Source organism: Mustela lutreola, chromosome 12, assembly GCF_030435805.1.
Source record: "Mustela lutreola isolate mMusLut2 chromosome 12, mMusLut2.pri, whole genome shotgun sequence".
In the NCBI taxonomy this organism is placed as follows: domain Eukaryota; kingdom Metazoa; phylum Chordata; class Mammalia; order Carnivora; family Mustelidae; genus Mustela; species Mustela lutreola.
Genome location: NC_081301.1, coordinates 45,848,141 through 45,861,545, shown reverse-complemented (window position 1 = coordinate 45,861,545; position 13,405 = coordinate 45,848,141). Strand labels below are relative to the sequence as shown.

Sequence of the window (13,405 nt, the reverse complement as noted above, 5' to 3'; positions counted from 1 at the left end):
TGGTTAAGCATCTGCCTTTGGCTCAAGTTATGATCTGGAGGTCCTGGGATTGAGCCCCATATCAGGCTCCCTGTGGGAAGTCTGCTTCTCCCACTGACTCTCCCCCTAATCCCACTGCTCTAAATACATAAATCCTTAAAAACAGGGTGGTGGTGGGGGGGTAGGACGAATGTGCCTACAAAAGACTATTGTTTTTGCATAAATCCAGACAAGTAGAAGGATAAAAGTCCTATGCAAAAAAGTCCTACTACAAAAAGTAGATAAAGCAAGAAATTAAGGAACCCTTCTTCAGAACATCTTAACCTCTCAAGCTAACTTTACAGGACACACTGAAGCCACTCAACTACCTGGCAGTACTTCTCCCAAGTCATAAATAAAAGGCCACAAGCCCTACCCTACCCTTAAAGAGCAGTAGAAAAGATAAGCAGACAAGCATTAATGGTGCCTAGCCGAAATGCTTTTGCTGATACACATCTATGAAATAGGCAGGAAAAGCAGAGGCTTGGAAAATAGAATGATCTATAAATTCCCTCCTAAGAAAGATGGGTTCAAACAAGTGCTAAGACTCTCCCACCATCCCCCTGTCCTGATTCACAAGCAGGGGTGGGCAGGAAGTAAGTGGAGACAATGCTAGAGGGAACCTTCCTCCTCACCTATCCCTCTGTGCAGGCTCACCTCTGCTCTACCAAACCAATCTACAGAAAAGCCATTCAGATAATGCCAAGTTACTGCCCTCTGGAAATTTTCAAATGTCTCCTTTCCACTATGAAGGGAGCTTGGAAGGAGCAGGAGTTAACACTAATAGGCCTGAGTTGGGATGATGAAGTTCTGGACTAGGCTAGTCTACCTGCCCACACTGTCCAGGTCATCCAAGGTGAGTAAGTAACAACCTATGGTGCTTTTTGTGGTTAAAAAAAAAAAAGAGAGAGAAAAAGGGGGCGCCTGGGTGGCTGAGTTGGTTGAACGACTGCCTTCACCTTGGGTCATGATCCTGGAGTTCCAGGATCAAGTCCCACATTGGGCTCTCTGCTCACTGGGGAGTCCATTTCTCCCGCTGACCTTTCTCTCCCATTCTCTCTCTCAAATAAATAAATAAAATCTTAAAAAAAAAAAAAAGAAAGAAAGAAAGAAAGAAAGAAAGAAAAAAATCAAGCTCACAATGGAGTATTCTACAAACACATGACGAGCATTATAAAAATAATACCTTATTTTAAATATCTTATTCCTCATCTCCATTGAGGACAATGGTAACTAGTCTCGGTGTGCATATAAGAGTTTTATTTAAATGCACTGAAGGGGTCTGATAATCTGATGTAGCAATATATTGGTAACACTTGGCACACGGCTCTAGAAAGTTCCAGACCATGAGTTAAAAAGGAAGTTAAAATACATCCAGTCTTTATTTTTAAATAGGCAAAGAAATTATTCACTCAGCTTCCATCCTCACTTCCACTCCTCGTACGTACTTTTTCCACTTTTTTTATCCCTCCACAAACGAAAGTCTGACCAGCCAAACAGCAGTTTAGGTTAACATCTCAGAAGTTGTCAGTTAATTTGAGGCCTGTCCTTCAGACTACTACTTTCAAATTTCCAAATCTGGTCAAGGTAAAAGGTAAATGATGATCCAAATGCAGCAGTGCTGAAATATGGGGTACTTTATAGGAGATGCTTTGTTAGATCTATTAAAAAACTCACACTTCTACAAACATCTACACTTTGCACAGAAAACAAAATCAACTACATAAGCTAAAAGAACACTAGGGTAGCCGGAGATGCTCAGAGAGATGCAGGATTTCTACCAAATAAAACTTCCTTTCTTCACAAATACTTAAGTCCAATCCATCAGTGCCCTGCTCGAAACTCTTTCATCGTTCTCCCTCACCTACAATATAAAACCTTGGCATGGTACAGCTGTCTTTTATGATCCCCCAACACTCTCTGGCTCCTTTCTGCATTACTTCCCCTGCTTACTGCTCCAGCTAATTCTATGTGGTTCCCCTACCATCTGCTTTCAAACTTCCCTACAAAAGCATAAGCTCTCGGCAGCGTTACTGCTATTATGAAACCCACTTGTCTCAAACACCCCAAAATGGTGCTGCAGATATTCAAACATAGCACCCAGCAGGTGGCAAGCCTAACTTCACTCACATTTCCAACTTCCATGCCCGATCCTTCTCATCCCTAAAGAGTCAATGATTTATGCAGCATTTTCTAAAGGTCAGAATTAAATTTTATAAAAGAACGGTTTAAATGGTAAGTGAAAACCAATGCCCTCCCTAGTAATTCTGTACCAAAAACAGGGTGAAGCTAGGGAATGGTTTCCCAGCACAAATTTTACTGTGGCTGATAAACTTTCAACAATGGCAAAGAGTAACAGTTAAAACTGTTCTCTCTTCAGGACGGGGTGCTACACTTCACTACTAACTAAATCATTTCATGATAACCATGAGTTCATTAAATATTTATTAAATAGTTACACCCTTTACAATGCAATTTGGCAGAACATGGAAAGCTTAAAAAAAAAAAAGTAATGAACATTCTCAGTGACAAATAAATTGACTATTTTTACAGATAAAATGGAAACTTAGACAATTAAAAGACTTGTCCAAGATCACAAAGTCAGTTAAAACACTTTATCAATGTCAGGGAGACTAAAATTTCAGAAATGCAGTTCTGTATTCCTCCTATATTAAGGATATAGTTCCATAGGAAGAAATTTTTGTGACCCTGGGTTAGGTAAGGGTATCATGCATTCAATACCAAAAGCATTTTATTCATTAAAAGAACAAATTCATAAATTAGACCTTGTCAAAACTTAAAACTTTTGTTCTTTAAAAATCCCCATTAATAAAATGAAAAGACAAATAAAAGTAGTAACAATAAGGACATAGTTCATGCTAAACAAACACACAAAAGAAGTCTGTACATATGACAGTTACTGGAAAAAGGATAGTAGTAGGCTAGTGAGAAAAAGATATAAATTAAAAATAATTTAAATCAACATTATGGCTAAGAATAAAGGTCTATTGGCTTTACTTAATTGTTCTCTAACAAACTGAACACTTTAAGAAATAGACACTATATTTATTTCAATTTTTGTAAAGATTTATTTATTTGACAGAAAGCGAGATCACAAGTAGGCAGAGAGGCAGGCAGATGTAGGGGACAAACAGGCTCCCCACTGAACAGAGAGCCCTATACAGGGCTGGATCCCAGGACCCTGAGATCATAACCTGAGCTGAAGGCAGAAGCTTAACCCACTGAGTCACCCAGGCACCCCAGTATTTCAATTTCTATAACAGTTTTTCCATATGACTTTAAATGGTGGTTTGGTTATTTTAATATGAGAAATTTCCATTAATATATGTCAATTAATAACCTTTAAGCAAAGTTAAAATTTAGATTGATTTATGTCTGAAAGATTAAGAAAAAAAAAATTTATCTAATCTAAACCAAATTTAGGCAGTTTTTCCATGCTGGTAGGATTTCCAAATAGGGATTTTGCTTTCCTTCAATGGGGCAGAGAAGCCATGATTTTCTCAGGGTACCTACCAGTAATAACAAAAAACTTCTATTCCTTGAGGTAACATCTCCTACTTCCAAGATAAAGCAAGCCCACTTTTGGGAATAACAAGTATTTCAATACCCCCGTAGGAGGGGGAGAAGTTGGGAGTGACGCTGGGAGGAAAGACTTCCATCACCTATTCATAGTACTTGATGGGGGGGATGGGGTGGGGGAAAGGAGCATAGAAGACTTTTTGGAAATCTTCAATATTTTACTCTATTAATTATGAATTTAACTCTGGTACCATTAGCCTAGGCAAAAAATGCATTTTCCCTTGGTGGGGGAAGGGTATTAGCTTGAAGCCATACATGTTTCATATACCAGTGTAGATTTTATCAGTACCTGAGACTCCTAAAAACAAGCAAAGAACATGAAGACTGAACACAGTAGTCACAACCACTGAGATCCCAAACAGTCCACAGAACAAAGGGCTCCCCTGGGGAACAGTGGGGTCTTGATGAGATTCCCACCCCCTTGCCCCAGTATACAATTTTTGACGCTGTCATGATAAGATTCCCATCCCCCCACACTTGAATTGTGTACATAATATACTACCTTTTCACTACACTCCCTAATATCAGAAGTTAAAAACATCTTGAATTCTTCACACCATATTTACCATCTCAGTGTCAGGGACAATGTGGGCAGGCTTTATCATGACTGCCTCCCACATAGCTCAGAGATGGTGTGACATCACCAGCAAGGTAAGCTGCCAAAACATAAACCTAATAAGGAAAAAAATGGGATCCTTAGGAGAAGACAATAAGCACTCTGAAACTTTAACCTATGAATGCTATTTATAATAAATATCTTTCTAACGTAAGGTGAACATACTAAGTTTTTCTCATTTCTAAAGTGAAGATGGTATGAACTTCTTTTTACTCTGAATGCTGAACTATATATCATTCAGTATGCTAAGAATTATCCACGAGAAGATTATCAAGGTAAAAGATGAAAACAAACTGAACTTTGAATGCAAAAATACCAAATAGATAGAGAACCCACCTATTCAGAAAAGGTACATTTTGGTGGTTTCTACATGCTAGGTCTTACACTTGCTGTCATGAACTGGAAAGCTTATTAAAAAGCAGATTTCTCAGCGGCGCCTGGATGGCTCAGTGGGTTAGGCCTCTGCCTTTAGCTCAGGTCATGGTCTTGAGGTCCTGGGATTGAGCCCTGAGTCGGGCTTTCTGCTCAGCGGGGAGCCTGCTTCTCCCTCTCTCTCTGCCTACTTGTGATTTCTCTCTGTCAAATAAATAAATAAAATCTTTATTAAAAAAAAAAAAGATTTCTGCATCTCACCTCTGGACATTGATCCAGTAGCTCAGTAGTGGGCCCAGGAATCTGCATTTCTAATTCACTTCTCCTGGTGATTCTAATGCAACCAAGTTTAGGAATAATTTCTTTAGGATTTCACAGTGCCTGAGGGACTTTGTTTCACTCATGGACAGTGCCTGAGGGACTTTGTTTCACTCATGGAAGAAATACTGAATATTCGTCATTTATTCAACACACCATCCATCTATTGCAAAAAACCCTACTGGGCTAATGCTATTAGGAAGCCCCAGGAGAAACTGCTAAATAAACCACCTTTCACAGCACTTGATACACTGCTTCAATATTGCAATTACTAGGAATTCTACCAAATGCATACTAAATGCTAGGTGGCTTGGAAGATTTAACTTGAGGAGCACACAAACATTTGTATACTCATATATGATGTATGTATTAATTAGTCTACTGTAGCTTTCTAAAGGGAAAGAGTTTTGCCACATTAAATGTAAGAGTTTTGTCTTCAACGGCCTGGACTTAGCCAAGCTCTTTCAGCACTAAGGTCTCAACTCTTTTATTGAGGGCAATGGCTGAAGAAAGTACTTCAGATGGGCTCCCATAGATGGGGAGATTGCTATTCAACTAAAGCAGCATGAAAGGGTATGCCAGGAGTTGAGACTACAGGGGAATATGTGCAGAGCCTGAGAAGATCAGCTCACTAAGGAAGAGACAGGTTGACTACCCAGAAAGTAGTAATAACACTGGGTCAACTCCAAAGTTAACTCAAACGATAACGGTGAAAGAGCAGGGAAATACAAGAGAGGTCTGAGTGAGAAGTAACATGAGGAGACTGGTATTTGTTTAAGTTTAGTCCTACAGTCACTGCCAGGATGGACTGCAAGAAGGATAAAAAGGCTAATTTATGAAATGGTATCCCAGAGAATGGAATGGTTTAAGTGGAGCTTCCAAAAGGTACTTGAAGCAGCAAACATGAGGAGAAAACTGGCTCAAGATGTTGCCTAAGAACACACAAAACAGGGCGCCTGGGTGGCTCAGTGGGTTAAGCCGCTGCCTTCGGCTCAGGTCATGATCTCAGGGTCCTGGGATCGAGTCCCGCATCGGGCTCTCTGCTCAGCAGGGAGCCTGCTTCCTCCTCTCTCTCTCTCTGCCTACTTGTGATTTCTCTCTGTCAAATAAATAAATAAAAATCTTTAAAAAAAAAAAAAAAAAAAAAGAACACACAAAACATGTCTCACTGAAAATAAGAGGAAAAAACAAAATACAAAGAACAAACAGACAAAAATGGTGCTCTATAGTTTTGGAAAATGGTCTGCTTTGCCTCTCAGAGAAATCTGGGCCAAAATGAGGATACCAGCTGTTATCTGATATTTTTACAGGAACTGAATGGGGGCGGGGAAAGAAGTAGCCTGCTGCCTTCCCCACCACTCCCACCCCCATTTCGGAAAATCAGAAGTAGCAGATGTCACAGTTTAAAAGCCACAAGGCATTACTGTCCTTTCTTCCATGTATTCTGCCTGAGCAGCTGGGCCCTGAAGAGAAAGCCGGGCAATGGGCAGTGAGGAAGCAGCTGCCATCAATGGTTTCCTTGCAGGCCATGGAAATTTATTCTCTGGCAACCTGTTTCCCCCGCATTTCTGCCTTCTTATGGACATTACTGCAAAAGAACTTACAGCAAAAAAACTGACTCACTAGAATGAAATAAGGGCAGCTATTTCTGGAGTGGAGAAAAGGGTATGTTCTGGTATGAGCCATCCCAACCATCTATTCCAATTTCTTCTTAACCACAACTCAAGATCTCAACAGGAAGATAAATTAGCAGCAATTCTGGAAATCAATTTAACATGAGGAGCCCTGCAAACGTCCTCAGGAAGACAGAGGGCACACAAAATAATCTGAAGGTAACTGGATATTAGAGGTTTTGTTTTTTAACAGCATTTGTTATTATTTAATAGTAATAGAGCTCAATAGTACTAGTAAAAGGTTAACCTTTGTGACCTCCCCCTAAAAAAAAGTGTGCAGAAAAGTATGGAATTAAAATAAAGCAATCCAGATTAAAAAAAAAAAAAAAAAGTCTTTGTGATTGTAGACTATATTAGAAATCTAATTTTTCCCCCTCAAATTTTGATAGCATAATTACCAGGTCATTATCTGGCTAAAGTGAATATTTTCAGAGGACATTTTCTTAATCAACAATTCTTGGACATCTTACCATCCAAATGCATTTGGGACCCCCCCCATATAGTTCCTTTTAGATGAGACAGATCTGGGAGGCATTTTTCCTATGGGCCAACAAATATAAAGAATGAGATGTCAAAACTATCCAGAGCTAATGAATTACCTTAGCTGACAATTCTGAGAGAAGCAACTTTTAAACACAAAGATGACACTGCATTTCCAGATTTCTGAAAAAATGAGCAGAAATCTTCTAGACAAGTCTCTAAGCAAGATGGATGCCACAGTCAGCCTTGACTAACTTCCCCTCACCACTTCAGGCTATAGCCTGAGCTGACTTCTTAAATCAAGGGTGGAAAATAGGTTCCAACTTGAGTCAATTGATAGAGGTTGTCTGGAACATTATTTTGAAAAATATTTGGGAGCCACATATAGACTTAGTGAGACAGACTACCATGATTGATTGGCAATGTCTGCACTGGGCAGGAGAGGCAAAATTGATGGCACGTGCACTAAGCATTTGCCAGAAGCAACATCTGTTTTATTTTCTAAAGGAAAAAATATCTATACTCCAAATTGTATTAACTTCTTATCCAAATACAATCTATGTCAGCATTTCAAAAATTCAAAAAAGCCGGAAAATATCCACAGATTACTGACCAATTGTCTTAAAAAACGTAACAGGAAAAACAACCTGTGTGGCATGTAAGCAGTTCCCGTCTGTCTCCTCAAAGTCAGAGCAGAGTCAGAAAAGAGCCAAAGGACCACATCCAGCCTACAAGCTGTTTTATATGATCCATGAGCTAAGAATGATTTTTACATTTTTAAAGGACTGGGACAAAATAAAAAAACTGTTTTGTGACACATAACAAGACATAAAATTCAAGTTTCAGCTTCCATAAATAAGGTTTTCTAAGATCACAGTCATATCCTTTCATTCACGCAGTTATTGGCTACAGTTTCTTCAAGGTACACGGGCAGAGCTGAGAAGTCATGACAGAGGCTGCACGAACCACAAAGCCTAACGTATTTACTACCTGGCCCTTTATAGAACAAGTCTGTCAAGCCCTGGGCTCAAAGAACTGGTCAAAGGTTTCCTCCAGCTTTACAGAAAGTAAGTAACTCCAAAGGAAGGAGATTTAATTCAGCAGGCTTCACGGAGTACTTAGTGAAGAAAAGTTGCTGCTGCCCCCCACCTTGTTAATACAGGAGTGATTAAATAAAGTACTCGTGAAGAGTTTCCCCATCACGCAACAAGCAAAAAATTCTAATATGCCTCCTAGAGAAGTGTCTATGTGGGCATGAAACAAAGGAAAAGAAGTACAAGAAGACTTGACTTCTTTTTTAATCTCTGCTCTGCAAGTAGATATAAAAAAAATTTAAACATACTTTTATTGTTTTGGTTTGAAGTCTCAATCCATTCAGGGTGTTGATAGCTTTCTCTGCATCCTTAGGGTCAATGTAGTTCACAAAGCCATATCCCAAGCTCTGCCCTAATGAAAGGGAAGGAGAAAAAGGCATATATTAGTTCTACACCACTGATGACAGAGATCCACTCTCATTCTGGCATATGGTCTTGTCATTAACACCAGCACGTTTTCTCAATAGTAAAAAGAAGTCTACATTAATTCTCCTAGAAATATACATGTGGTCTTTTTTTTCAGCTACTGTCTACTACATTTGCAAGTTTAAACATCAGTTAGAACTCAGCAAGCTGTGCATTTAAAAACAAAACAACAACAACAAAAAAACCCCACTCATCTCTAAAGAATTCCATCAGACATGCCCTGCCTGAGCCAGAGCACCCAGCAGCAAACGCAACGTTCAGCTTCAGAAACTGTGGGTGCAAGTCTCCGCCAAGCTGCTGAGTGGGCTTCACGGGCACGACTTTTTCAGTTTCATTTTCTTTACCCATAAAAGGGGAAGGCATCAAGCATCAACCAAGAATCTAGCAGCATTCTGTACACTGTACCCTGACTAATTTACAGCCTTTACCAAGTACAATTATTTCCACTTAAAAGGTGCAGAATTTTGTGTATACATGTGCACATATATGTATACGTGCACATTTATTTCATAGAAGACCCTCTTCAAATAAATGGAGTATGATTTTCTAAAAGAGATTTGATGACCTATATAAGGATACAGGAAAATCTGAACACAAAGATTTATACTGAGAACATCTAAGCCAATGAGAACATGTAGGGAAGGAAGAAAAAGTATAAACAAAAATAATAAAACACAATTTCTGAAGAGTTGCTTAACAAGGAGTATTGTGTTGTTTTTCCCTATCATCTGAGCTGTTTAACCCCTGATTCAATGCTGTCCCAACTCTCAAACAAAATGGAGGGTATTCAAGGGATTGAAATCAATGAAATGCACACATAAGTAAAGCCAATCCAAAAGGCCAATTTTTCAACCAAGAGGAAGTTTCTCAGTTTCAGAAGGTAAGAAACACTAAATAAAATAGGTTAACAAAAATCGATATAAGACCAGTTTAGTCTACTGAAAGTCAAACCAAACTAATTGAGGGTTTCCCAGAAGATGCTCAATAAAGGTCCAAATACATTTTATTAAATATATTTCTTTTCATCAATTTCATAGCAAACTGAGTGTTTTTTTTTTCCCCCTTGATGGGGCACTTTAGATGCATGTGATTATGAATACAGATATTTAGGATGGCCAATCTGCTTACCCTAATGTGGTTTCCTATTAAGTACACAAAAAAAGAGAGAGACTAGAACACTAAAGACAGAACACTAAATATGGTACCAAATAACCATGAAAACATGTGGTTGTATTTTGGGACCACTACCAGAATCTGGGTGTTGTAAACACCCAAAACTAATATGTTAATTTACCTCAATTAAAAGGGAAAAAAAGAATTTGGATAATCATTGCTAACATATACCCTGTTATCAAATTGTATTTTTTTTTCTATTTTTAAAAAAAGAGGGTGACAGAAGAGCTAAAACTAATTCAGTTCATTATTTTTTTTTCTCACACTAATCAGAGATTTTGTTTTACTCACAGTTCTATTTTTAAGTTGTTCCACGGGAAGTCACTGTATTTTAAGCATTCAGCTTTTTACTAATTCAACATTTACCATGGGTCTATCGCATGCATAGTGCCCTCTTATGAAATGTGCTTCAGTTCTATTGTCGTTGAGCAGGATTCAAGTGGGCTAAACATAAAATCTGCTCAAGCAAGCAGATTAAGACGGAAAGACAAGCTTTGGAGACAGACACACAGGAGTTCTAATCTTGCCTCTGCTGTTTACCAGCTCTCTGACTTTGAAGAAGCTGCTCAACTTCTTTGATAGCCATATCTCCTTTATTTCTAAAATGAGGAGAGTAATTTCTACCCAACAAGGTTGCAGAGGCCATGATGAGAGAATATTCACTACTGATGGAAGTAAATTATTTCAGTCAAAAGATAAAGTAAGAAAAGTAACATATATTTACTAGATTTCAATGAGGTTCCATGTATTTATTTAAAATTAAATCAGGAAGACCCCTGGGTGGCTCAACCCATTCATTCATCAGCTAAGCATCCAACTCTTGATTTTGGCTGGGGTACTGAATTCAGGGTTGTGAAATCAAGTCCTTCGTTGGGCTCTGCTCCAGATTCTCCATCTCCCTCTGCCCTCCGTCCCCACCTAACACTTGCGCTAAGTAAATAAAATCTCTTAATAAGTAAATAAATAAATCAGGAAAATGCTACAAATATAATGGAGAAAGGAAAGGCAAGCTGAACACTGTATAGTTTTATCACACTGCTATTCTATAATAAAATGTATCAAATCAATTATAACAGTATTAACAGTCTATTTCTCCTATCTATGGCACTATTCTCACACCTGCATTTTAGCAGCTTCTAATTAATCAAAGTGCCTTTTCAACCTTGGTCACACACTGGAATCATCTACAAAGCTTTTAAAAAAATATGAAACAACAACAAAAAAACTAATACCGGAGTCCTTTTCCCAAAGATTTTTAGTTTATTGATCTATTAGAAGCACTGGTACCAGGTGTTTGAAATCCTGGAGATTTTAACATGCAGCCAAGGTTGAGAATCAGTTTTAATGGCGAGAGAGAATCTGGGGCTGCAAATCTGGCATCTGGAACCCTTGAGAGGGGCCATGTACTAAGGGTCTGGGCATGTGAAAAAACCCTGCAGAAAGACTGTCTTTCTTATAGATCCATTTTCAGACACAAGTGGATGTCTTCCCTCCAAAACCTTCAAGTTCAGAGAAACTGTTTACTGGTCTGAGGAGGTCACTCTCAGGCATAGAAGTGCCTGCTGGAGTTGGGTCACCGGGTAAAGTAAAAAGCCTACTCTGTAAGCCCCCGCTTAGCCCTCCAACTGGCCTCTGAGTGCTTACTCCTAAGCATATGGTAGGCACTCAAATGCTTGCTAAATAAAGGAATGAGAAACACAGCGGTGTTATGTATTTAACCAAAGGCATTACCATCAGCATCACATCAGATGATCCATCCACTAAACGGGTCTTTGACTTGACCCCCCCCCCAGCCGCCCCAGCCATCATGGCTAGCTATAACAGTGAGTCAGCCATGTTTCTACTACCTGTAAATCAACTACACTCAGACAACATTTTATTCCTAAATGACTTCTCCTCCACACAAAGTTTCTAATTTGCTTATTGGCATTACTAGAAAGAAACCCAGCCATCAATCAAAATGTGCTGTGGTAAGCAAAATTTTACGATTAATCTAAGGAAGATCATACGAAAGGAGGTATATGCTGCAAAATCTACTATAGGAGATGAATTAGCATGTTGGCACTGAAAATGCAAGGGAGTTAGGAGCTTGAGCGATTTTCATTTTAAGGTATTATTAAATGCTTACAATATAAGGCTTCACAGATGATACCAAGATAGGCAAGACCCCCCCATTCTCACCTTCCAGTTCTATGGTATTTTGCTGTTTAGTTTTAGCCTCACACGTATCAGGTGATATACTGAGTTTCCTCTTCTGAGGTCAATTAGCTCCCTCAAATCAAAAGAGCAGGTGGGAAGTAGTGGTCAGGATTTGAATCCAGAACTCTCAAATGCAAGGCTCTTCTGCACTCAAATCATAGCTAGTTAATACATGAATTCAGGGGCGCCTCGCTGGCTCAGTGGGTTGAGCCTCTGCCTTCAGCTCAGGTCAGGATCTCAGGGTCCTGGGATCGAGCCCCACATCAGGCTCTCTGCTCGGCGGGAAGCCTGCTTCTCCCTCTATCTCTATGCCTGCCTCTCTACCTACCTGTGATCTCTCTCTGTCAAATAAATAAATAAAATCTTAAAAAAAAAAAAAAAGTACATGAATTCAGACCTCATCTTCAATGTGCTTGAAGTATAATGTAACTTGGCATTTTCAAAGAGGGTTCTACCACAAAAAGTTTTGTTTTTGTTTTTAAGATTTTTTATTTATTTATTTGACAGATAGAGATCACAATCAGGCAGAGAGGCAGGCAGAGAGAGAGAGGAAGGGAAGCAGGCTCCCCGCCAAGCAGAGAGCCCGACGCGGGGCTCGATCCCAGGACCCTGAGATCATGACCTGAGCCGAAGGCAGAGGCCCAACCCATTGAGCCACCCAGGCACCCCTCTATCACAAAATGTTTTAAGACTGTTGTTCACTATCTCAAATTCCTGTACTTCATGTGCAAATATCAGTTTCACTATGTATGAATTTCAATGTTATTATTCATTCCTATGACAAAGTAAAGTACATCTTAGATAGTGACCACTTCACTTCAGGTTATCCTAAATGAGTGCAGATTTTTAAAAACTAAAAGCAGAATTAAGTCAAAATCAAGAAAGATTACTTAGCCAGGATCCACTGTTTCACACTCTTGCATTCCTCAGCCAGTAACCGTGATAAACCACCAGGGAAGGCTTGGAAACCAAGCATCATCTATCCATACCATCCAAATCTAGTTTTCAAATCATTCTGAATTTAGAACGTGCATATTGATAATCCCCAAACCAAGAATCGTTTCTTTAAAAAAAAAAAAAAAAAATGTATAAAGCTCTACATTTAAATTCCAAGTATAAAGAAACCCAACGTGATTAAAAGAAAACTGAACAAAATGACAAAGCTAAGTCTCTTCCCAAAAAAGCCTTCAAGACAAAAAAAAAAAAGAAAGAAAGAAAGAAAGAAAGAAAAAAATTCTATCTTTAAAAGGCAAAAAATTCCTTCTGGTAACTGGACATCAAGAATAACGTCAACATCACTTGTCCCCAGCTATCCTCCTTACAAGCAACCTATGGTCTTAAGGCCCACAGGGATTTTTGGAACCATTAATCCAAGCCTTGGTCCGAATGGCCATAGCAAGGATTCTAGAATCCCACTACAGAGAAAACAACATGAA

At 39.0% G+C, this 13,405-nt stretch overlaps 1 protein-coding gene across 9 annotated transcripts in view; it reads right to left on the bottom strand.

The window, feature by feature from the left end:
- Nucleotides 1–13,405, bottom strand: part of ELAVL2 (ELAV like RNA binding protein 2) — a 168,805-nt gene that overhangs the window by 34,421 nt on the left and 120,979 nt on the right. For all 9 annotated transcript variants that reach the window (XM_059142846.1, XM_059142844.1, XM_059142847.1 and 6 more), the window contains one exon: nt 8,420–8,523. In XM_059142846.1, the coding sequence (XP_058998829.1) occupies nt 8,420–8,523 (104 nt within the window). The remainder of the gene's footprint in view (nt 1–8,419; nt 8,524–13,405) is intronic.